Genomic DNA, 24,716 nt, shown 5'->3' with positions numbered 1-24,716 from the left:
TGGAGCGAAATCCTGACTGTGTCTGGTGCAGAATGTCATGAGCTTCTAAGAAATTAGACAAGATGGAGTGCACATGTTTTTCTGCAAGTTTGACAAGAGCAGGAAGCAAAGATATCGGCCTGTAATTAGAGTGCTCTAAGGGATCCAAATTGGATTTTTTTATGAGAGGGATGACATGAGCCTTTTTCCAGGCCTTCGGAACCTCGGCAGAGGTGAAGGAGGCATTAAGAAGAGGGTTAATCAGAGGATTGAGAGCATAAGCCATTTTAGAGACAGATTTTAGCAGCGCATGGATCAGAAGGGGAACCGGATATCAGTTTTTGTAACAGATCAAGCGAGGCCTGAAAGGACAGGGGTGGAAACTCTGAAAGAGTATAAGTATCTTGAGAGATATTCATTGCAGATGGTGGGGTACCTAGGTCTATGGTAGGGGCGATGGGCGGGAAGGACGCCTGAATGTTAAGAATTTTGTTGAAGAAAAAGCTGGCCAGCTGATTGACCCAAGATTCTGAGGGAGAAAATTTAGGGCTTAAAGCAGGGGGAGAAGTGAATTCCCTGACGATTTTAAAAATGTCCTTGCTGGTGTTACAGGCTGAGTCAATTCTTTTGGCAAAGAAAGACTTCTTCGCTGATGTTATGGTTTTATGATAAGTCTTAGTAAGATTTAAACCTCATTTTCAGGGGGGCTTCGTAGTTTTTTCGCCACATTCGTTCAGTTTTCTTGCAGCTTTTCCTAATCTTGTGAAGTTCGACGGTAAACCAAGGGGCTGAAGTACGTTCGACTGTTTTAGGTCTGACAGGAATGGGCGCTAATTCGTCAAAGCGTTGCACGAGCCAGGACTTAAAGCTAGAAAAATCCTGCTCAAGATTGCCGGTCAGTTGACAGGGGTGGGATGCCAGGGACTGCTCCAGCATATCGGTGGTAACACGGTGGAAAGGACGAAAAACCATAGATTGAGGGCCATTCTCAGTACTAGAGGGTTTAGAAAGACCCAGGATATCAAAGTTCAGCAAACAATGGTCTGACCAGACCACGGGAAGTGGTGGATAAGATTGAATAGGCATAGAAGAGAAGACTTGATCTAACAAATGACCTTTATTATGGGTTGCTACGGAAAAATAAGGAAGGAGATCAAACGTGCTGGTAACATCACTTAATTTAACAGAGTCAGCTGACTCAGGTTCGTCCATATGGATGTTAAAATCTCCAAGAAGTAAGAGATGCTTATATTTCATTGCAAGTGGGGACAAGGCCTGATGGAGTTTGTCACAAAAAGGGCCAAGATGGCCAGGTGGTCGATAGACCAATAAGCCGGCACAAGAGTGATGCGGGGAAAAGGATAAGCAGAAACCAAGTGATTCAGCCCCAGGGATGGTGTCAATTTCAAGAGCTGAGCAGGTATAACGCTTATCCACCACTATTGCCACTCCTCCTCCCCTTCCTAGCTCTCGGTCCTTCCTCACAATGTAGTAATTAGGGGGTAGGGCAGTGGAGATGTCAGGACTGGAGGAGTCACATAGCCAGTTCTCTTCCAGGGGATCCTCATCAATAGTCATAAGCATTAGAATATTCCCGCCCATGTGCGGGACCCCGGAAACACTATATTATATGTGCCCCACATATACATATACTCATATATATATAAATACATATATGTATAACATGCAATAGCAGCCAGTAGAAAACAGAGCTGAAATATGCTGTGTAGAATTTCCACCATACATGTAATAATAAGCATTAGAAACATGAGAAAAAACAACAAAAAGTTTGTTTTAGAAATTGTTTTAATGCTCAGAAAGCAGTAGAAATTCTCATAACTCACTGGAAGCATAGAAAGCTCCCAGGCTGCATTGCAAACACACAGTCTAAAAAGACTGAAAAGCTAACCTGTAGCTGCATAGCAATAAACTGACACCGTGCCTTTAAGGCACTCATGACCCCCAGTATCCCATCATGCCTCAGGGGTGACAGTTAGGTCAGTTGTTCTTTCCGGTTCCTTCAGTGAAGGACCCTGGTTACACAGCTCCACTGATTTTCCTGTTTTTTGACAGAAAATCTCTTCACTTTTGACAATTTTTTGTTCTTACTCGACATTTAACATCTAGTCAAGTAAGATACTGTCTTTTTCAGTCAATTTGGTGAGCATTTTCTCCTGAAAATGCCTTCACTCTTTGACAAATGCCCTTCTTGTGGCAACAAGAAGGCCAAGTCAGACAACCACGACGTCTGTATCCTGTGTCTGCCTGAGGAACATGATCCAGGCACCTGTCCTCATTGTGAACACCTGTCAGGAAGAACTTTAAAAGACAGGGAGAGGATTTGCATTTATGGCCTAGCTCATAGGTCATCAAGAGGAAGATCTCCGGTGAAGAAGGGCTCCAAGAAGACTCATTCAGCTTCCAGAAAGAAGTCTTCATACCCCTCACCCTCAGCGTCGGGCTCGGCGCTGAGACAAGAACCACCGGTGGATCATTCATCGTCTAAACTACCGTCGACGGCGGGCTCGCCGTCGAAGAGAAGACCAGGTACGTCGACGACGTCGAAGGATCCAGTTCCATCGTCGAAATCTCCTCCGTCGGCGTCAACCGGGCGACGTCCGACGTCGAGGAAGGGAACTCCGCCGCCGTCAACCGGGCGACGGTCGGCGTCGAGACCCAAGACCCCTCCGCCGTCGTCAACCAGGCGACGACCGGCGTCGAGGGAGGTCACCCCTCCGCCGTCGTCATCCAGACGTCGACCGGCGTCGAGAAGTGTGACTCCTCCGCCGTCGTCGAAGAAGCGACGTTCGGTGTCGAGGACCACGACTCCTCCGCCGTCGACAGGGAAGAGTCGATCGGCGTCGAGGATGCATTCTCCGTCGATGTCTTGTCAGCTCTCGGCGTCGAGGGTGTCCAATACTCCTCCGCCGTCGTCGCACAGACATTCGACGTCGAGGCAGAAAACTCCGTCGACGGCTGATCATCACCGTTCGACGTCGAGAGAAAGACCTCCGTCGACGATTGGACATCGTCCATCGACGTCGAGGCAGGGTGCTTCGTCGACGACAGGACATCGTCGTTCGACGTCGATACTTCCGTCGACGACTGGGCATCGTTGTTCGACTTCGAGAGAGAGGACTCCGTCGACGGCCGGTACTCGCCGTTCGACGTCGAGATATGGAACTCCGTCGGCGGCCGCTCATCGCCACTCGACGTCGAGAGACCATACATCCTCACATGGACATTCTAAAGCAAGATTGTTTGATCCGCCGACTCCCCGAAAGCACTCGACCACGAGGGAAGATCGCTCGACGTCGAGATGTTCAGATGTGGTGATGGTAACGGAGTCAGCTTCCCGTCATTCCACCTCAAGGTCTTCTGGCTTCTCAACTGCATCTTCGAAGTCCAGAAGTCCGGTACGCAAATCACCTGAGCGTCGGACGGATCCTCGTGCGGATAAAGTCAGACTGTCACCTAGGTGGTACAGATCTTTGGACCATTGGAGGGATTCTGGGGCTGCAAAGCGTATGCAAGACTATGCCAGCTCGCAGCACAGGTCCCCTCTTCAGGATCTGGTGGAGGAGATGGACAAGCATAGCCCTCCCAGGCGCAAATCTCCTGAAAGAACACCTTCTAGATCTCCCAGAAGGCCTCGATCTCCCAGAAAAGAACAAGAGGAGCGGGCCAGGTCTCGCTCTCCTAAACGAGTAGAACGGTCGAATCGTTCAAAAGAGAGGAGGCACAGTGTTCACCGTAGACGGCGGCGAACTCTGTCTACTTCATCTACCTCTTCTACCAGGTCTTCCAAGAGGGACTACTCCCCTACTTTGACGGACAGTCCTACGTCCCGATCCTCCCCAGTGGATGACATTGGCACGTATCTGGATGTCTTACAAAGAGGAGCTCAGAAGCTGAATATTGAAATGTCTGTCCCTGAAGTTACAACGACAGTCATTTTTGAGACTTTGCACAAGAAAGCGATCTCCCGTCCTTTACTGCCATTGGTCCCGGGAATTATGGATACTGTAAATCAGGTATTCCTGACTCCGGCGACGATAAGAGCGGTGCCAGCCCGCATTCAGAAAAAATACTAACCGGCCTCCTCGGACCCGGCATTTGTAAAATCTGATCTTCCAGCGGACTCAGTGATTGTGGCAGCGGCGAGGAAGACCCACGCAGTTGCAGGTTCTTCTTCAGTCCCACCAGACAAAGACAGCAAGACCCAAGACTCCTGGGGTCGCAAAGTTTGCACGTCTGCTGCTTCGACTCTTAAAGTTTCTAGTGCGGCTGCGCTTCTGGGGCGATACGACAGAGCCTTGTGGGACTCTATGGAGAGGTTCAAGGCCAAGCTTCCTAAGGAAGACCAGCAGGATTTTGAGGAGACCGTGACTGAGGGATGTCTAGTGGCGAATCAGTCCATAAGCACGGCTGCGGATGGTGCTGTCCTTGAAGCACATTCCTATTCGCATGGGGTTTGTGCCAGGAGGTCGGCATGGTTGCGCCTGACAGGCCTGAAGCCGGATGCTCAGCATCGCATACTAAATCTCCCCTTTTCTGGTTCCGCTCTCTTCGGGGAGCATGCTGACGAAGAAATGACCCGAATGAAAACGGAACTCGATACAGTGAAAGCGGTGGGCTTAGAGAAAAAGAAAGAGTTCAAGCGCCGCTTCAAGACCAACAGGGGGAGAGGGGCTCAACAGAGGGTTCAAACCCCTCAGTGGTCCCAAAATAAGAACCAAGGCAAACCCCAGTTTCGAGGCAAACCTGCCAGAGGTAGAGGAGGCCATCAACAATCCTCTAACACCACAAGAGGAGGAAAGGCCTGAACAGTGGCTTCCTCTGACGCCGTTACCCACTCCAGTGGGAGGAAGTGCTTCACAACACCTGGCAGAGTGGGTCAGCATCACAAGGGATCAGTGGGTGCTGAATATACTGCGCAATGGATACAGGATACGTTTCCGTGCACCGCCAAAGAGCATTCCTCCAAAGAGCGCTTACCCTCATCAACTAAGCTTGCTCCGAAGAGAGGTAAAAGTCCTACTACAAAAAAGAGCGATAGAGGAGGTTCCTCTCGCTCAAAGAGGAAAGGGAGTTTACTCCAGGTACTTTCTTGTCCCCAAAAAAGATCAGGAGGACAAGTTCAGACCAATACTCGATCTACGACTTCTAAACAAGGTCATCGTCAGAGAAAAGTTTCGCATGTTGGCACTTCACCAAATATGCCCACATCTTCAAGTCGGAGATTGGATGTGTTCGGTGGACCTACAAGATGCGTACTTTCACATCCCTATTGCTCTACAACATCGCAAGTACTTAAGGTTTGTCGTAGGGAACAAACACTATCAGTACACAGTGCTACCCTTCGGTCTCAAGTCCGCACCACGAGTCTTCACCAAATGCATGGCAGTGGTGGCGGCTTTTCTTCACAAGAAGGGGCTCTTCATCTACCCGTACCTGGACGACTGGCTCCTGAAAGGTCCATCTCCAGTGCAGGTAAAACACGATCTACATCTGTGTCTACTCCAGTTACACAGGCTCGGCCTTCATGTGAACCTGGAGAAGTCAGTCCAGCGGCCTACTCAATCAATCCACTACCTAGGCTCCGTTCTGGACACAAACGTGGGAAAAGCGTTTCCTTCGGAGGAGAGACTTTTTTCCATGAGTCAGAAATGTGGAATTCTGCTACAATCTCGGCTTCCAACAGCCCGACAAGTTGCATCTCTGCTGGGTTCCATGGCATCCTGCATCTTTCTCATCCCGAACGCCAGGCTGAGAATGCGTCCTCTACAGCAGGCACTGGAGGATCAATGGGACCAGGCAACAGGTCGTTGGAAGGATGGCATCAGGCTCTCCCATGCGACGAAAGACTCCATCAAATGGTGGACAAAAAGAAAGAATTTGTTGGTGGGGGTTCGTTTTCACCAGCCTCTTCCGACCCAATCGATAGTGACAGATGCCTCTCTACAAGGTTGGGGAGCGCACATGGGTCCGCTTCAAATTCAAGGCCAGTGGTCTGCGCAGGAGCAGACGTATCACATCAATATGCTGGAGCTCAGAGCGGTATTCCTGGCTCTCAAAGCTTTTTTCCCAGCGATAGAGACCAGCTCAATCCTAGTTCAGACGGACAATACGACCACCATGTTCTATCTGAACAAGCAAGGAGGCACAAGGTCTCGCCCTCTGTCTCGAGAGGCTCAGGCAATTTGGTTCTGGCTCCTCTCTCGGGGACTCACGGTAGTGGCTGTGCACCTTCCAGGCGAGTTGAACGGAAAAGCAGACGCACTCAGCAGACAACACGAAGATCAGCCAGACTGGGTGCTACACGACGACGTCGTGGAAGAGCTTTTTCGCTGCTGGGGTCGTCCATCAATAGATTTGTTTGCAGACGACGAAAACTCCAAATGCCACGCCTTCGCGTCCAGGTTCCACCGGCCAGGGACTCAGTGGAATGCTCTACTGATGGACTGGTCAGGGACATTCGCTTACGCGTTTCCTCCCTTGGCTCTGATTCCGAGGGTAGTCTCCAAGCTCTGCAGGTCGAGCATGGACATGATACTGATAGCTCCGGATTGGCCACGGCAGTGGTGGTACCCGGATCTTCTACATCTGTCTGTGTATCCACACAGACGACTTCCTTGCAGGCCGGACCTGTTGAGCAAGATGAACGGGAGGATAATGCACCCCAACCTCCCTTCACTGAACCTAACAGCATGGCTCCTGAGGTCCTGCAATACGGACATTTAAACTTGCCTCCTGAGTGCATGAACATTTTGAAGGAGGCTTAGAGACCTTCCACGAGAGCGTCTTATGCGTTCAAGTGGAAGAGGTTTTTCTTATGGTGTAGAGATCATCACCTTGATCCTACTACAGGACAGGAGGATGTCATTCTGCCGTACCTCCTTTCCCTAGCGACTGCTGGTTTAAAGTACGCTTCTATTAGGGTGCATTTGTCAGCCATAGTAGCATACAGAAAGTCACCTGAGCAGGTTTCCTTTTTCCAAGTTCCAGTGGTTAAGGACTTCCTCCAGGGGTTGAAGAAAGTGTATCCCCCTGTGCGAAATCCTTCTCCTCCATGGGAATTAAACCTGGTGCTATCCAGGTTAATGTCACCACCTTTTGAGCCCATCCACAAGGCCTCTTTACAACATCTCTCTTGGAAGGCGGCCTTTTTGGTGGCTATCACCTCTGCTCGCAGAGTCAGCGAGATTCAAGCTCTCTGCGCGAAAGAACCATACACTGTTTTTCATCATAACAGGGTAGTACTAAGGGCTCATCCGACTTTCCTGCCTAAAGTCATTTCTGATTTTCATATAAATCAGACTATTTCCCTCCCTTCGTTTTTTCCAGATCCTACGACCCCAGCCGAGCGGTCACTTCACTCTTTAGATCTTAAAAGAGTGCTCAAGTTTTATTTGGAAAGGACCAAAGGGATTAGGAAAACGGATCAACTGTTTGTGAACTATGGTTCAATGCGAACAGGTTTTTCGGCGGCCAAGAGGTCCATCGCAAGATGGATTGTCTCTTGCATTAAGTTGGCTTATCAGCTGGCAGGCAAGCCTTTGTTGCAGTCACCCAAAGCGCATTCCACCAGAGGGAAGGCCGCTACAGTAGCCTTTTTGCACGACATTCCAATGTCGGAGATATGCAAGGCTGCGACTTGGAAATCAGTTCATACATTTACGAGACTTTACTGTCTCGATTCTGATTCCAGGGCCGATACTCAAGTAGGACAAGCCTCTTTGAGGAATCTATTTGGGTAGCCTACGGCCTGTACAAGCCTAGTATTTACTAAGCTTAAGATGGTTTATTACTGTATTGTTACTCCTTTGCCCGCAGGGAGATGAGGTGAGGCTCGCTATTCTATTCTAATGCTTATGACTATTGATGAGGATCCCCTGGAAGAGAAGGATTAGTTACTTACCTGTAATCCTAGTTCTCTTCCAGGGGTATCCTCATCAAAGTCATAAGCAACCCTCCTGCCTCCCCGGGCAAAGGACATTCTTTTAATAAGGAGATATTGTTAACCTATTTGTTATTGGGTTTATTTTCAGTCTCCGAAAAGAACAACTGACCTAACTGTCACCCCTGAGGCATGATGGGATACTGGGGGTCATGAGTGCCTTAAAGGCACGGTGTCAGTTTATTGCTATGCAGCTACAGGTTAGCTTTTCAGTCTTTTTAGACTGTGTGTTTGCAATGCAGCCTGGGAGCTTTCTATGCTTCCAGTGAGTTATGAGAATTTCTACTGCTTTCTGAGCATTAAAACAATTTCTAAAACAAACTTTTTGTTGTTTTTTCTCATGTTTCTAATGCTTATTATTACATGTATGGTGGAAATTCTACACAGCATATTTCAGCTGTTTTCTACTGGCTGCTATTGCATGTTATATATATATGTATTTATATATATATGAGTATATGTATATGTGGGGCACATATAATATAGTGTTTCCGGTGTCCCGCACATGGGCGGGAATATTCTAATGCTTATGACTTTGATGAGGATACCCCTGGAAGAGAACTAGTATTACAGGTAAGTAACTAATCCGTCTCCGTAAGAAAGAGACATGACGGATTTTGTTCTGAGAGTAAATTGAAGAGGTCAAGGGCATGCTTGCCAAATGACCGAGTGTTTAGAAGCATGCATGGGTGAACATAGGCCTTCGCAGAGGTCCCCCCAGCAGTATTAATTGCGCCGGGGGTATCTTGTATAGGAGACGTAGTGGTAGACGACCATCCACAACCCTCACAAATATGACTAACAGTAGCGGGGTCACATAGATGTTTGACACACACACGGCTAGTAATGTCCCTAAGCCTGAATAGAGTGGCGCAGTCGTTGTTAAACACCCTCTCTGTGGTACGACCTAAGTGAACCAGGTCTTCTGCAGGGCCGGGCGCCTCTGGGACGCGGACGGGCGCAGACAGGCTTACCTTAGGCGCACCTTCGGCGCGTCCCAGGTGCGTCCGCTGCACTCGTCCGCTGCACGTCCTCGGGGCCATGTTACAGAAATAGGAGGAGGTAGATCACCTGACTCCAACCACTAGCATGCAGAAACTCCTACCCCCAAGATGGCGGTTGCGCTACAATCCGTGCCCAGAAACCATCGAGGAGCAAGGTAATGGTAGTGGGAAAGCTTCAACACGCTAAGTGACACAACTAAACAAATATTAAGTGAAACGCACAGACCCCAAAATTAAAAATTAGACAGTGGTAGTAAATCACCCTGTACAAGTTTAAAAATCCTAGGTGTCAGCGCGATAGCAGCGCGAGTCTAAAAGTATACACAATGTCGGAAAGTGTGTGCGAGGTTCCCGGCTCAAGCCTCAGGAACAGATCTGAATGGGAAGAGGAGAACAGGGTTTTTATGCTCACCTGACTCCAACCACTAGCATGCAGAAACTCCTACCCCCAAGATGGCAGTCGCGCTACAATCCGCGCCCAAAAACAATCGAGGAGCAAGGTAATGGTAGTGGGAAAGCTTCAACACGCTAAGTGACACAACTAAACAAATATTAAGTGAAACGCACAGACCCCAAAATTACAAATTAGAAAGTGGTAGTAAATCACCCTGTACAAGTTTAAAAATCCTGGGTGTCAGCGCGATAGCAACGCGAGCCTAAAAGTATACACAATGTCGGAAAGTGTGTGCGAGGTTCCCGGCTCAAGCCTCAGGAACAGATCTGTGATTTACAAGTAAAAGACTCTGAAGGTGTTTTAACACTAATGAATTTGGAAACATGTGCATCATAAGATACAGCGAAGTTGGAAGAGCAGGTTTGAGCCAGAAAAATACAAAATCTCGTTTTTACTCACAAATGCCAGCGGGAAATAAAATTGACGTCTTTCACGAGGCAGTCATCCAAGACATATATAAAATAAAAAAACAACACTATGTGGATAATTTGAAAGATACGGAAAGAAAAGCTTTAACCTCGCTAATTGAAGATAACCAGCGGATAAAGGCCAAAATATCATTATCTGGGACAAAGCAGATTATCTAAATGTGGCATACGAACAACTAAATGATTCATCTTACTATGAAAAACTACAATCAAATCCAATTGTACATATGAAAGACATAGTTGATGAAAAATTGCAAAAATGGAAAGATCTACAACTAATAGATCATGATGAATGGAAATATCTAACAGTAAAACACCCGACAATGGCAACAATGTATTTTTTGCCAAAACTTCATAAAAATTGCACCAGACCACCAGGACGTCCGATTGTATCGGCAATAGGATACTTGTTGGAACCAATGGCAAATTACATTGATTTTTTTCTTTTACCGTTTGTATCAAAACTTTGTTCTTACATAAAGGACACAAGCGACATGCTTAGACATATCAATGGCATCCCATGAACAAAACTTACTTGCTAATAACCATGGATGTGGTGTCTTTATACACCAACATGGATCACCAAATTGGAGTGGCAGCTTGTAATTTTTTCCTAAAAGAACGAAATATCCATTTCACTCAACATAATAAAATGCTAGAGGAGATGATGAACTTATGCCTCAAACAAAATGTGTTTATGTTTTGAGAAGATATTTTTGTTCAACGAAAAGGAACTGCAATGGGTTTTTCTTTTAGTCCAAGTTTCGCGTGCCTCACCATGGGCTGGTGGGAACAAACATGTGCATGGCAATCAGAAAATGACAAATTTCTAAACAAAATAGTTCTATGGCTGCGTTTTATAGACGATCTGCTAATAATCGGGGATGGATCGGAAAGTGAATTCAAAGAATACTTCAAAAATCTTGAATGAAACAACAGCTAATTTTAAATTCACCTATGATCTAAGCAAAACACGAGTGACATTCCTGGAAACGGAAATTTACATCACAAAAAATGAAATTCATACAACTCTCCACAGAAAGATGATGGCTACGAATGCCACCCTACATGCGGAAAGTTTTCATCAGCAAAGTCTGTTTCAAAACATCCCCTATGGGGAATTTTTAAGACTGCGACGAATATGTTCTGAAGCAGCAGAATGGATAAAGAACAGCACACAAACCGCAAAAAGGTTTGAAAAAAGAGGGTACAAAAAGAAACAAATTGAATTTGGCTGGGAAAAAGCAAACAAACTTCAAAGATCGGACCTTCTAAAACCAAAACAGAATAGAGACCAAGAAATTGTGGAACCAGAGCCAATTAGGTTCATTACTACTTTTTCCAAGGAATCAAATAAGATCAGAGAGGACCCAAAAAGAAATTGGAAAATTTTACAACTAGACAATACTATCGGAAAAATAATTGGAAATGCACCACAAATAACGTACCGGAGGGCAAGAAATCTGAAAGATCACCTAAGTCAAAGTCACTTCCAAAAAGAGAAAAATAACAAAGAATGGTTGAAAAGTAAAGGTTTCAAAAAGTGTCATAACTGTAAAGTTTGTCAGATTGCCAAAAATACCCAGGAGCTAAAGATGGCAGATGGCAGAATGTGGAAATTTGAAGATCTAATTACATGCAAAAGCCAGTACGTTGTATACGTAATAGAATGTCCGTGCCCATTGAAATATATTGGAAGCACAAAATGTGAGCTGAAAAAACGCATCTTAGAACATGTGAGAGCTACAATTCATAAAGATCGAGGAAATGCAATTGCTAAACACATGGAGTCAAACCACAATGGAGACTGGAAACTCTTAAAGTTCTATGGTATTGATACAGCAAAAAAACACATGAGAGGAGGGGACAGAGAAAGACACTTGCGACAGAAAGAATCACGCCATATTTTAAATATGCGCAGCTTAAGCCCCGACGGATTGAACCAGAGTGAGGAGTTGTACATTCATTTATAAGGAAATCTGTTTGAACTATATAAAAAAAAAAAAGTAGCCCCCGAACTTGGTTTTTTAGTGGTTGAAAAGTAAATAAAAAAAGGGACACAAAAAAACAAAAAGACAACTTTTTTAATAAGGATTGGCCACACCTTAAAATAATGTTATCAAGTATTTGAATGTCACTTAGGAAAGAAGTGCTGCTTCAAAGGTTAATCTGTTAATCCACTGGAGGAAATAATTAAAAAGAAGGGAAAACAGTACAAATGATAAAAAGCAGCATAAATCCACTGGAGGATACAACCAATAAAAGGTGACAACGAACAATTTTGAGTCAATAAAGTTCAAAATTACAAAAGTAAAGGAAAAAGGAAAAAAAACTGAAAAGTAACAAAAGTTAAAATAAAAAATGACTCGATATAATTGCAATATATGAAATACATGACACAAGGTGTGATTTGAGAACATCGTTTATCTGTGTAAATATAATGTATTATAATGAAAGAAACATATTTTACTACAACTACCAGAATGCCCTCTGTAAATAAAACAGGAAATGATACAGTTTTTTCAAATGTTTAAAAGGGAATGTAAAATTGAGGGCGTCACCGTGAACAAGGTTTCAGTGGAAACCGAAACGTTGGTGGTTTGTTTGTGAATTAAAATAAAAGATCTGCATGAAGATACTAAGAAAACGGAGTGCGATCTACCTTATTCCTCTTGAGGAAGTGTGCAAAAGATTGGAAGTAACCTGGCTTTGTTACATGATAACGCACCGTTCAAAGAGCGCCATGCCCGCGAGAAAAGCCGTTTTGTGGAGAGAAAAAAAATATATATATATATGTGTATATACACACACACACACACATTTGCAAACATCTGTGGTGCCGTGATGTGAGTTTCACACACTTTCATAATGCAATGAATGTCCTATAACGTGGGATGTTCATTACTGTCCATCTAGCTTGAGTGCCGGGTCTGATAAGATCCAAGTCCACAAGATGTGGATTGATGTTGTGATCTACACAACAACGATACAATGCATTCTACGCTTTTTATTGTTGTAATTGTTGATCAAGAGAAATCCAAGCATCTTATTACACAACTGCTGTTGGTAACTGTTCATTAACATAATAAAAACAAGTTGTTTAAAAAAGATTTTCTCTTGATAATTTAATCGCCAAATGTCATCGCATTAATTAAGCATTCAATGGTATGTTTGTCCTTATGACATTTTCCTCCTAGTGTTTACATTACCTTTTTATAAGAAAGCCATCCTGGAGATCCGTGCATTAGAAGTGTCTAAAAGCCACTTGCAGGGCACTACATATTGATGTATATAATTTATTTTATTTTTGTATTATTTCAGATATTTTTGGAAAGGAGAAATAGAGGAAGCCACGGAAATAATATTAGTAAGTGTCATCCTTGTTCTCCTTTGATTGTTTTTTGTTTGATTTGTTATGTGTTAAATTAGGTAAATGGGGTCAGAATCCGTAAAAGCGATATGCTACAGAAAAATCTACATTTGTTATGCAATAAGTTGTAAAACTTGTTGACCTACCTCTCTAATTCGCTGGTTTTATTCCCATTTTGTCGGGCCCATTCTGTCACCAACTGAAAGCTTCTCCGTACAAAGGCTTTTACCGTGATGCACTCTGCAATGTTGGTCAAAGAACTCTACTTCTGTGCTAGTTACTATTTCCTAATATCTAAAATCAGGTCTAAAGTTGATTTTTAATTTAAAGGAAAGCATATTTACTATACTGAACCCCTGACTAGTACCTTGTCCCAGGGCTTGCCTGTCAGAATAACGTTGGCAGAAGATATGGGCTGATATAAATATTGTATAACAGAATATGCTAAGAGGCTCCCCAATATTCCAAGGAACCAGTGGCGTAGCTAGGGGGGAGCGGTGGGGCGGTGGGGCGGTCCGCCCCAGGCGGCACTATTTTGGGGGGGCGGCCGCGCAGCACTTGTGGCCCGTGGCTGCGGCTTTAATAATTTATTTGGGGACACTCAAGTGTCATTACAGTAACTTCACTGTCCCCAAATAAATTATAACGGCCGCCGGAACGGGCCGCCAGTGCTGCGCGGCCCCGCGTGAAGTGCAAGCAGCACATCTACTAAGTTGTAAATGCTGTCTGCAGTGCACGTACGGTGCGCGACCTAACACGTTTGTGGGTCCCGTGACCGTCCCAGGGCCGTCAATCTTGTAGCGTGCAAAAGCGCTACCAATGACAGCCCTGGGCACAATGATTGGCCAGCCCTTGCGCCTAAATTGCAGTGCCAAGGGAAGGGCAACGCAACGCACATATATAATTTTTTCTCACACCAATGCAGCCCCAAAATAGAGGCTAAACAATGTAAATACTCATACATACACTGCAATTAGCAAGGAAACAAAAAACACATTAGGTCAAATAGCCCTTGAACTTTGTGTTGTAATGAGCAAAAATACTCATAAATCCTGAAAATTGCTAATAAATAGACATTGTTAGCCACAGGCTGCATTGAACAGCAATAGCATAGAAAATGAAACCATTTTCAACAAAAACTGGCACCGTGCCTTTAAGGCAGCCATGGCCCCTGGCTTCCCATCATGCCTCAGGGGTGACAGTTAGGTCAGTTGTTCTTTCCGGCTCCTTCAGTCAGGACCCTGGTTCAACAGCTCCCTTTCTTTTTGACTTTCTGTCCAAAAATACTTGAGATTTTCTACAATTTTTACTTTCACTCGACGTCTTTTGTGCTTAGAGTATTAGTGCTGCCTTTTTTGACTCTTAAAAAAGGAATTTTTCTATCAAAAATGCCTTCTCTTTTTGACAACTGCCCTTCCTGTGGGAAGAAGAAGGCCAAGACTGACACACATCCTGTGTGTATCCTCTGCCTCCCTGACTCTCATTCTGCAAGTTCTTGTGAACACTGCAAGTCTTTATCCAGGAGAACTCTCAAAGATAGGGAGAGAATTCGTATTTATGGTCTCTCTGAGAGAGGTAGGTCTCCTAAGAGGCAGAAGAGGCGCGGAACGCGATAGGCGTCGAAGATGCCGTCGGCGACGGCAAAGACGAGGAGGCTTCCTTCGATGGCGAAGACTTCAGCGTCGAGAGGCAAGGTACCTCCGCTGCCGTTGACGGGGCATGCAGCGTCGAGAGAAAGGTCTCTGTTGGAGCATAGGAGCTCGGTGTTGAGACAGCCGGCGTTGAAGCATCATCACCAATCTTCGACGCCGCAGCTTCCTCCGTCGACACCTAGTCATCGGTGTTCGACGTCGAGGCATCCTCCGTCGACGCCCAGTCATCGGCGATCTACATTGAGGCATCCTCCGTCAATGCCCAGTCATCGGCGTTCGACGTCGAGAAGGTCTCCGTCGCCGTCACGCCATCAGCGGTCGCCGTCGAGAAGATCCCCATTGACGTCACAGCATCAATGTTCAACGTCGAAACAGCCTCCGTCGTCCCCTGGTCCATGGCGCTCGACGTTGAGAAGGTCCCCGTCCGCTGTCGCAGCAGCGTGGGTCGACATCAAAACATCTGTCTTCAAGGCAAGTCTCTCCTTCAAGATCCCAGGGGAGGTCGCCTTCGGGGCAAACTACTCAGGAGAGAGTTAGTCAACCCTCGGATCGGTCTCAGTCCTTAGCACCACAGCAGAGGTCTCCAAGATCGGCTTCAGCTGCGGAGGTGGAACATTCTCCAGTGCATATGAGTCCTACGGCTAAGAGGAAAAGAGTGTCAGATGAGCGTGTTCTAGGAGTCGCACAAGGTCTACTTCCAGGCACCCTCCTAGAGATGAGTCTCCGGTGAGCCTGTCATCATTGTCTTCGGGCTCCCGGTCTTCTCATCATGGAAGATCGTCAGATGGCATCTACACCTCGGATGGTGAGAAGTCCAGACATTCTCCTGCACGTTCGCAGCATGGGCAAACGGATCGGCCTCCTCTGGCACGTTCGCCAGAGAGAGAGAGCACCCAGAAGTCTCCTTCCATCAGGCTCTCTCCGAGATGGTGTAGGCCTCAGCATCACTGGGCTCCAGACAAGGAAACAGCAGCCAGGTTGCAAGCTCATCGGGAGAAGCAAGTCTCACGACCCAGAGAGCGATCGCGCTCCCGAGTACGATCCAGTAGGTGAAGATCGAGGTCTAGGAGCAGGAGACGGGCTCGCAGATCGCCAACTACTTCTTCATCTCCGACCCGTTCCCATAGGGATTATTCTCCGACTTTGATGGACAGTCCTCCATCGAGAATATCCCCTATAGATGACATTTTTACTTTTCAAGACATTTTGGGCTGGGGTGCTTTGAAACTGGGAGTGCCTACGACTACTCCACAGGTTAAGACTTCTGTGATCTTTGAGACCTTGCATCACAGATCGGCACCCAAGCCTCTGCTGCTTTTGGTACCCGGAATTATAGATCCCATGAATGAGGTCTTCCTTACTCCAGCGAATATAAAGGCCGCCCCAGCAAGGATTCTTAAAAAGTCTCGCTCGCCAGAGGAGGATCCACTTTTCCTCAGGTCCGACCCACCACCAGACTCGGTGATCATAGCGACGGCGAAAAAATCCAGTGCTGTAGCTTCCTCATCCACAGTGCCTCCAGGTAAGGAAAGTAAATTGCAAGATTCGTGGGGAAGAAGAGTCTGCAACACAGCCTCTTTTCTCAAGGTCTCTAATTCAGAAGCCCTTCTGGGGAGGTATGATAGATCCCTGTGGGAATCTCTCCAAAGATTTATTGAGAAACTCCCTCAAGAGGACCACAAAGATTTTGAGGAGATTCTTTTGGAGGGCAGCCAGGTCTCCAATCAGATCATAGGCGCCGCGTCGGATGGGGCTACCCTTGCAGTGCATGGCTAGGCGCATGGAGTAACGGCGCGAAGATCTTCATGGTTGCGTCTGACAGCCTTAAAACCTGAGGCTCAGGCTAGAATCTTGAACCTTCCCTTTCCGGGAACATCACTATTTGGAGCAAGTACTGATGAAGAAATGCAAAGCATGAAGTCAGAGTTGGACACTCTTAAGGCCGTAGGGCTTGAAAAGAAGAAAGAATTTCGAAAGAGGTACCGCTCCTACAACAAGGGCCCTTCCAAACAGAGGGTTCAAACCCCTCACTGGCAGAAGGGTCAGGACCAACAAGGGCAACAGAAGTCCCAATTCAGAGGCAAGCGTAATTCCAGAGGAGGTGGAAATCAACACCGGGGCAACAATTCCAATAAGTCCCAGCCAAAGCAATAAGTCCTTCCTTCCCCTGCCCCGTTGACCACTCCAGTGGGGGGAAGCATTGCGCATCATATGTCAGAGTGGGAAAGCATTACTCAAGACAGATGGGTGTTGACTACACTTCAGAATGGGTACTGTCTTCGTTTCACACACCTGCCTCCATCCGTTCCTCCAAGGCCAACCTTACATCATCAACTCATCCTTTTGAAAATGGAAGTAGCGATACTTCTAAAAAAAACAGCCATCGAGAGGGTTCCAATCGCTCAAAGGCGGAAAGGAGTGTACTCCCGATATTTCTTGGTCAGAAAAAAGTTCTGCACGTTGGCACTTCACCAAATATATCCGAATATCAGGAGGGGAGATTGGATGTGTTCGATGGACCTCCAAGATGCCTACTTCCATGTCCCGGTGCACCACAAGCACAGAAGATTCCTGAGGTTCCAGGTGGGGACCTCTCACTACCAATTCAAGGTCCTGCCCTTCGGGTTGAAGTCAGCCCCCCCGGGTATTCACGAAGTGTGTTGCAGTAGTAGCAGCCGCTCTACACCGCAGGGGAGTCTTCGTGTACCCGTATCTGGACGATTGGCTACTGAAAGGTCCTTCCCCAGACGCGGTAAGGAACCAATTCCAAACCTGCATCCAGCTGTCACCGGTTGGGGTTGCATGTCAACTTCAGCAAATCAGTCTCGCAGCCCACCCAGTAGATTCACTTCCTAGGAGCTCTTCTAGACTCCGAGGTAGGAAAAGTGTTTCCTTCGGAGGAGAGACAGTGTTCTATAACTCAAAAGTGTCAGCTGGTACTCCACCACAAGGTTCAGAAAGTGCGAAAGATTGCCTCCCTGCTAGGTTCGATGGCTTCATGCATCTTTCTAGCCCCGAATGCCAGGCTTTGGATGCGTCCTCTTCAGCAGGATCTGGAGGACAAGTGGGACCAACAGTCAGCTCGCTGGGACGATCGGAATACTCTTTCAGAAACTCTTTCAGAAACGGCTCAAGCTTCCATTCCATGGAGGATAAAGAGGCAGATTATGCAGGTGGGAATTCTGTTCCATCAACCTCCTCCTGCACAGACCTTGATCACCGATGCTTCTCTACAAGGCTGGAGGGCACACATGGGTCACCTTCAAGTGCAAGGTTTGTGGTCCCCCAAGGAATGTACATATCATATCAACATGCTGGAGTTGAGGGCAGTCCACCTGGCTCTCAAACCGTTCCTTCCCTCGATTCGGGAAACATCAATATTAGTACAAACGGACAACACCACCACGATGTACTACTTGAACAAGCAGGGGGGAACGCGCTCACGAACTCTGTCACTGGAGGCTCAGTGCATCTGGCATTGGCTTGCAAATTGTCGGTGACGGCGGTCCACCTCCCAGGAGAACCGAACGTGAGGGCGGACGCGCTGAGACGACATTTCGAAGACAGAGAAGACTGGGTTCTAAACGACGAGGTGCTCAAAGGCGTCTTTCAGTCTTGGGCTCGTCCCACCTTGGATCTGTTCACGGATGACGAAAACACCAAATGCCGAGACTTCGCCTCGCCGTTTTACCTTCCAGGAACAAGAGGTAATGTCCTTTTGATAGACTGGTCAGGGAAATTTGTGTACGCCTTTCCACCCCTTCCGTTGATCCCGTAGGTGTTGAGCAATCTGACACACTCATGCACAACGATGATCCTCATTGCCCCCGACTGGCCGAGACAATGGTGGTACACGGACCTGCTTCATCTATCAGTGGCTCCTCACAAGAGACTGCCATGCAGGCCGGACCTCTTATCCAAAATGAACGGGAGGATTCATCATCCCAACCTCCCGTCACTGAGTTTGACAGCATGGCTCCTGAGGTCATACAATACGGCCATCTAGGATTGCCACAGTACTGCATGTCCATCCTGCAGGAAGCGAGACGGCCTTCCACAAGACATTCTTATGCCTGTAAATGGAATCTGTGGTGCATGCAAAATGGTCATCATCCCATTAAGGGTCAGGAAGAAGTTGTTCTTCCTTGTTTGTTATATCTGGCGAAGGCAGGTTTAAAGTTTAATTCTATTAACCGCTTCAGCGCGGTGCGAATTTCGCGCTGTGCTGAGCGTTCTAATGAGCCAACGTGCTCATGACGGAACGGTTCCGTCATGAGCACAGGCCAACCGATGCTCATGACGGAACCGTTTCGTCATGAGCATCGAACGGGTTAAGGTTCATTTAGCGGCTTAACAGTGTATAGCCGATCACCTTTCCAGCCTTTTTTTTCCAACTGCCAGCTGTAAAAGACTTCCTGCAAGGGTTGAAAACAGTGTACCCTCCAGTGCGTCCTCCTTCCCCGCCCTGGGAGCTGAACCTGGTTCTGTCAAAATTAATGGGTCCTCCTTTCGAGCCCATTCATAAAGCTACTTTGCAGCATATTTCCTGGAAAGCTGCTTTTTTGGTAGCAATCACTTCAGCTCGTAGGGTGAGCGAAATTCAGGCTCTCTGCTCCAAGGAACCTTATACGGTGTTCCACTTGAACAGAGTAGTACTCAGGACACATCTGTCTTTTCTGCCCAAGGTGGTGTCAGATTTTCATGTAAATCAGACCATCTCTCTGCCCACCTTCTTCCCTAATCCCTCTACTCCAGCTGAGAGGGCTTTGCATTCTTTGGACCTGAAAAGGGTTTTACAATGTTATCTAGATAGGTCCAAGTCTGTTAGTAAGTCTGATCAACTATTTGTCAACTATGGTTCAATCAGAACAGGTTTTGCAGCCTTGAAACGTTCTATTTCAAGATGGATAGTTTTGTGTATCAAGCTTTCCTATCAATTGGCACAGAAAACCCTGGGGTTTTCTCCCAAGGCACATTCCACCAGGGGTAGAGCGGCGACTGCAGCTTTTCTCCATAATGTTCCCATGTCTGAGATCTGTAAGGCAGCGACCTGGAGGTCCATCCATACATTTACCAGACATTACTGTCTTGATTCTGACACTAGAGCAGATACCCAGGTAGGCAAGGCCTCCTTGCGGAATCTGTTTAGCAGCTGAGTACTCGGCTGCTACAAATGTTTCGGTTGGGTCATGTAGTTCTCATTTACCTGCAGGTGGTGTTTGGGCTTGCTATTCTATTCAGTGCTTATGACTATTGATGAGGATCCCCTGGAAGAGAAGGATAAGTTACTTACCTGTAATCCTAGTTCTCTTCCAGGGGTATCCTCATCAAAGTCATAAGCACACCCACCCGCCTCCCCAGGTAAATGAGATTTGTCTGTTTCTATGGCTTATGGTTGAGGGTAATGCAAAGAACAACTGACCTAACTGTCACACCTGAGGCATGATGGGAAGTCATGGCTGCCTTAAAGGCACGGTGCCAGTTTTTGTTGAAAATGGTTTCATTTTCTATGCTATTTCTGTTCAATACAGCCTGTGGTTAACAATGTCTATTTATTAGAAATTTTCAGGATTTATAAGTATGTTTGCTCATTAAAACACAAAGTTCAAGGGCTATTTGACCTAATGTGTTTTTTGTTTCCTTGCTAATTGCAGTGTATGTATGAGTATTTACCTTGTTTAGCCTCTATTTTGGGTCTGCATTGGTGTGAGAAAAAATGATATATGTGCATACATATATGTGGAGCTATTTATATGTGATTTACATATATAATTTTATATTATTTCCGGGGTCCCCGCAGGTGGGCGGGAATATTCAGTGCTTATGACTTTGATGAGGATACCCCTGGAAGAGAACTAGGATTACAGGTAAGTAACTTATCCTTGCTGGACAAACCCCGGGAGATCCTGTGAGATACACATAGCGGTCACAGTCAGGCAGGCTGACAAATATGTTTAAAAGTATTTTTTTTAAATCACACCTGTATAATTAAGTGAGTGGCCCTGGGGTGCTGTACGCAGCCCTCTACAACAGCGAGTTCAGATAGTTAACACTTACTTGCACTAGTTAATAGGCCAATGTAAAACTAGCATTCCAATGATACATGTGAGAAATATTTGTGCGTGAAATTTAACAGTGAGGTGGGATTAACAATTCCTCACACAATCACAGGACTGCGGATGCCATGGGCGGCAATCTGAGGGATAGCCCCGGGCGCCACGAGCTCTAGCTATGCCTCTGCAAGGAACTTGGGCGATAAATATTGTGGCCCAAATATCGTTTTGAATATTATCGGTCCAATGTGTGTAGATTTTTAATTATTAACTCCGAAGAGATGGTATTTTTGTAAACAATACTTAGGACACAATATTTCTGTCTGACTTTATTTTGGTTTCAATACTCCAGTACAATGCCGTCCCAGCATACATCAGGGCCACTCATGTATTACGAACAGTTCACTACTCCTGTGTGGTCTGCTTTGCAAGCCAGGTGTAGCCAGCCTGCTGCTAATATTTAAAACCAAGTGTGCTGTTAGCCCCTCATAGTTTTGTTAGATGGCCTTTTGGACCTGTTATCAATCAATATGTGTTAATAGGGTTTCAGTGTCAATTTTGTTTTTTTAAACATAGAAATGATATAATCTCGGTCAAAAGCCTATGACGTCACTGCATTTGGTATCTTTGTTCTGCTGCCACTTGTTTTGTTTTGCAATGTTGTCACAAAGTGCAAATCCACCCATGTAAGCATTACTTTTTATTTGCTTTTTCTAAATTTAGAACTCATTGTTTTATGAAGCCATTTTTTCCAGAGGGCTTCTTAGTTGCAACACTTTGAAAGTTGGAACACATGGTCAAATAAATAAAATTAAAATATTTGTTTACTTATGAAAGGGTTATTTATTCAAAGTGGAGATAAATATTGGCTAATCCGGATTAAGATGCACCTCTCTTAATCTCATCCCAAAAGCAACTGGAGGGGCGTGGCCAGGCTGTGGACACCAATATGGCTTGCCACTCCAACCGTCACAAATGCAGTTCAACACAACCACAGTAGCATTGACGATAAATCATTGTAAATGCTTTTCTGCTAATCATGAAGAAGCTGGCTGTATTTTATGGGTTGCACTTTAGTTTTTTCAGAATTGTAGTCCGTTTCATTTTTTAATTTAAACTGATAGAGAGTAAATTTGTTCTGGGATCTAGGGCAAAATATTTATATTTGTTTTTATATTTGTGAATTAGATAAAATATTTGTGTGTTTGTTTCTGTATTTTTGTGTATTGTTTTATGGTTTAAATCATCGATTTTTCTTGCGCTGAGGTCCCTGGCGTTCCCTAATGATGCAGTGGGGGGGGGGGGGGGAGGGAGTGGGGGGAGTGGGGGGGAGGGGGGTTTCCTATTCCAGTAATGATTTAGTGAGGGTCCACGAAAGTCAAAAGGTTAAGAACCTCTGCTCTAGTGGGCAGCATTCCACTACACGTTTCCTAATGCATGACTTATAAGCAGTGGCTGCTCATCCACTAAGACAGGATCGTCGCCCCACTGCCAGGAAGCAGCGAAAGAAAGGAAAAAATAAAATGATAATAACATTATGTTATTATCATTTTATTTTGTCCTCCTGCTGCGGCTGTGTGCGTGAAGGGGCGGGGCTGCAGGGGAGGAGTGGTAGAACACTCCTGTGCGCAGTAGTGAGCTGCACTTCCCTGTTTTCCATGCATGCTGCATTACAGCCTGTATGGAGAACATGCCCACCCCTCCAGCTATTGAACTCAGACTTATCACAACGCTGCATTGCAGTGTTGTGCTTAGCTACGGGGAGCGTGGGAGCCCTGGTGCTTCCTGTTTCTCACAAGAAGCCAGGAAGAGGGCGGGACGGGACGCAGGAGAGACGGCGGTGGCTGGCCAGGTAAGTGCTGTTGTTTTTTTACATATTGACCCCCCTACCCCCCACTTTGCCCCCACACGACTGCTTATAAGTGCATTTTTAATGAGGCAGCTTTGGGTTTTCTGAGCCATTTGTGTATTTCTGTTTTATTAGCATCCTATGATAAAAAGAGTCAAGCTAACAATATAATTTATGTATTACTAACATGCCTACGTTTTCTCCACAGCTGGTGAAAACCAAGACTTCAAAAATAAGTGACTTGTCAGACTATGTCAGGTGAGATGTTTCACTCTTTATAGTGAAATCTTGTAAATTCTTAACATATTTTGATCATTCACTTTCATTCCCCTGTGCCGTGTTTGATCCATTAATAATCATAATTCTTTTTCACCTTTTATTGATATGAGGGGTCTCTTTCCAGCAAGGCTGGGTCAAAAGGAATTGCTATTATGGGACAGTTGCACCAAACATAAACTTGCTAACGCAGTAAAAATATGATTACCAAGGATCCACAACTGGTAACAAATGAATGTGGCTGGATTGTGATGATCCGTCTTCATTCATTGGCTGGACACAGCACTGATCCGCTTGATTGTTTCTGTCACTCATACCACCTATCTCCCCTGCTGCACTTATGAATGGATTACTAACAGAATATCGAGAACAGAAATATTGTGTGGAGAATTATGTAAACAATATTAAGGACCAAAATATTAAGAAGGTACGTGCAAATAGGTAAGTATAGATTTGCTAATCTTAACTTCACATCTACATACCATGAAGATATATATATAATGTCAAGGTACATATATGTGGAGTTATATATAGTAAAATTTTGTTTACACATAGAAACTTACATTCACAATATCTGTGTCCTCGATATTCTTGACACTATATTTTTGGCCACGATATTTTGGTTTCCGATATTCTGTCTAAATACCCTTATGACCATCATTCTGCCCAGCTTATTCCAAAAAAAACACCCAGCTATCACCAGTGATCTTATTACAAAATAGAGTTTGAAGGAGTAGGATCACTATTGCCCCTCAAACTTGCCAAATTTGAGGTTAGAGGAGGGGGAAAGAACCAAGTTTACACTGGTAAAGTTACCTCTGGCTTAGCTAGTATAAACCTCTCCTGAGGTTACCTGTCCGCCAAAGAGCTGCCAGGTCAGTGACGATCGTCCCATCCTTTTAAGGGTGGGATAACATCTATAATTTTCTCTGCATGACATGGCAAATGTAGGCAGGGAAATTGCAGAATGCGCAGAGAAAGGTTTGGGTATATTTATGTTTCATTAAGAGAAAACAGAATGCCACTTTTGGAACTTGTTTACTCTGGGCTAGACAGTTTGCAGAGCAAATGCTTTAAATGTGGTGCCCACTAGCCAACCCTTCAGTGCTGTGATGGCAGCTGCTGCTACAGTGACTCCCTTCACAGCGCAGAGATTCCTGCCAGGCAGATGGAGGTCTTTAAAAAGGGTGGAATGGTGATCTGACCTCCAGGGTCTAAGAAAGGATCAAAGTCTTGTGAAACAGCCGCAAGATGCCATGTTTGGTCCTACATAGAACATTGAAATAGCCAAATTAAATCAAACTCTACTGCGACAAGGACTGCTTGATCATTGCTTTTCAAATATTTTCAATTTAGGAATCTTGTTTTGTTTTGTAGTCTTATTATTTCTTAGTCTGCCATCTTACACTCACTCCTAGACTGCTGGCAGGATGGAAATAAATTCCATGAAAGAATGTTGTCACTTGGAAAGAATTTTGAAGCCACCATGCTCAAAGATAGCTCTACGTCCTTAAATGTGCGTCACCATTAGCCACCACCCCTTCCTGGTTTTCCTCTCGATGAGGCAAGTGGTTCTGTGGTTTTTCTCCTTTTGAGGCGGTGATGTCTTTTTGCGGTCTCCTCTTTCTTACAGGGACAATGGGGCATTTTTTTTATTGTGCTTTGTCATTTACAACAGATTTAAAACTATG

The 24,716-nt window shown here is 45.5% G+C and overlaps 1 protein-coding gene across 1 annotated transcript in view; it reads left to right on the top strand.

Annotated features, from left to right (window-relative positions):
• Positions 1 to 24,716, top strand: part of LOC144754260 (protein CutA homolog) — a 286,931-nt gene that overhangs the window by 215,903 nt on the left and 46,312 nt on the right. The window contains exons 4-5 of the mRNA XM_078641880.1: positions 13,147 to 13,192; positions 22,958 to 23,007. Of these exons, the coding sequence (XP_078498006.1) occupies positions 13,147 to 13,192; positions 22,958 to 23,007 (96 nt within the window). The remainder of the gene's footprint in view (positions 1 to 13,146; positions 13,193 to 22,957; positions 23,008 to 24,716) is intronic.

The sequence above is a fragment of the Lissotriton helveticus genome, chromosome 5_1 (assembly GCF_964261635.1).
Source record: "Lissotriton helveticus chromosome 5_1, aLisHel1.1, whole genome shotgun sequence".
NCBI lineage: Eukaryota > Metazoa > Chordata > Amphibia > Caudata > Salamandridae > Lissotriton > Lissotriton helveticus.
Note: the sequence above shows the minus strand (reverse complement) of the source record. Positions and strands in the feature narration are given on the sequence as shown.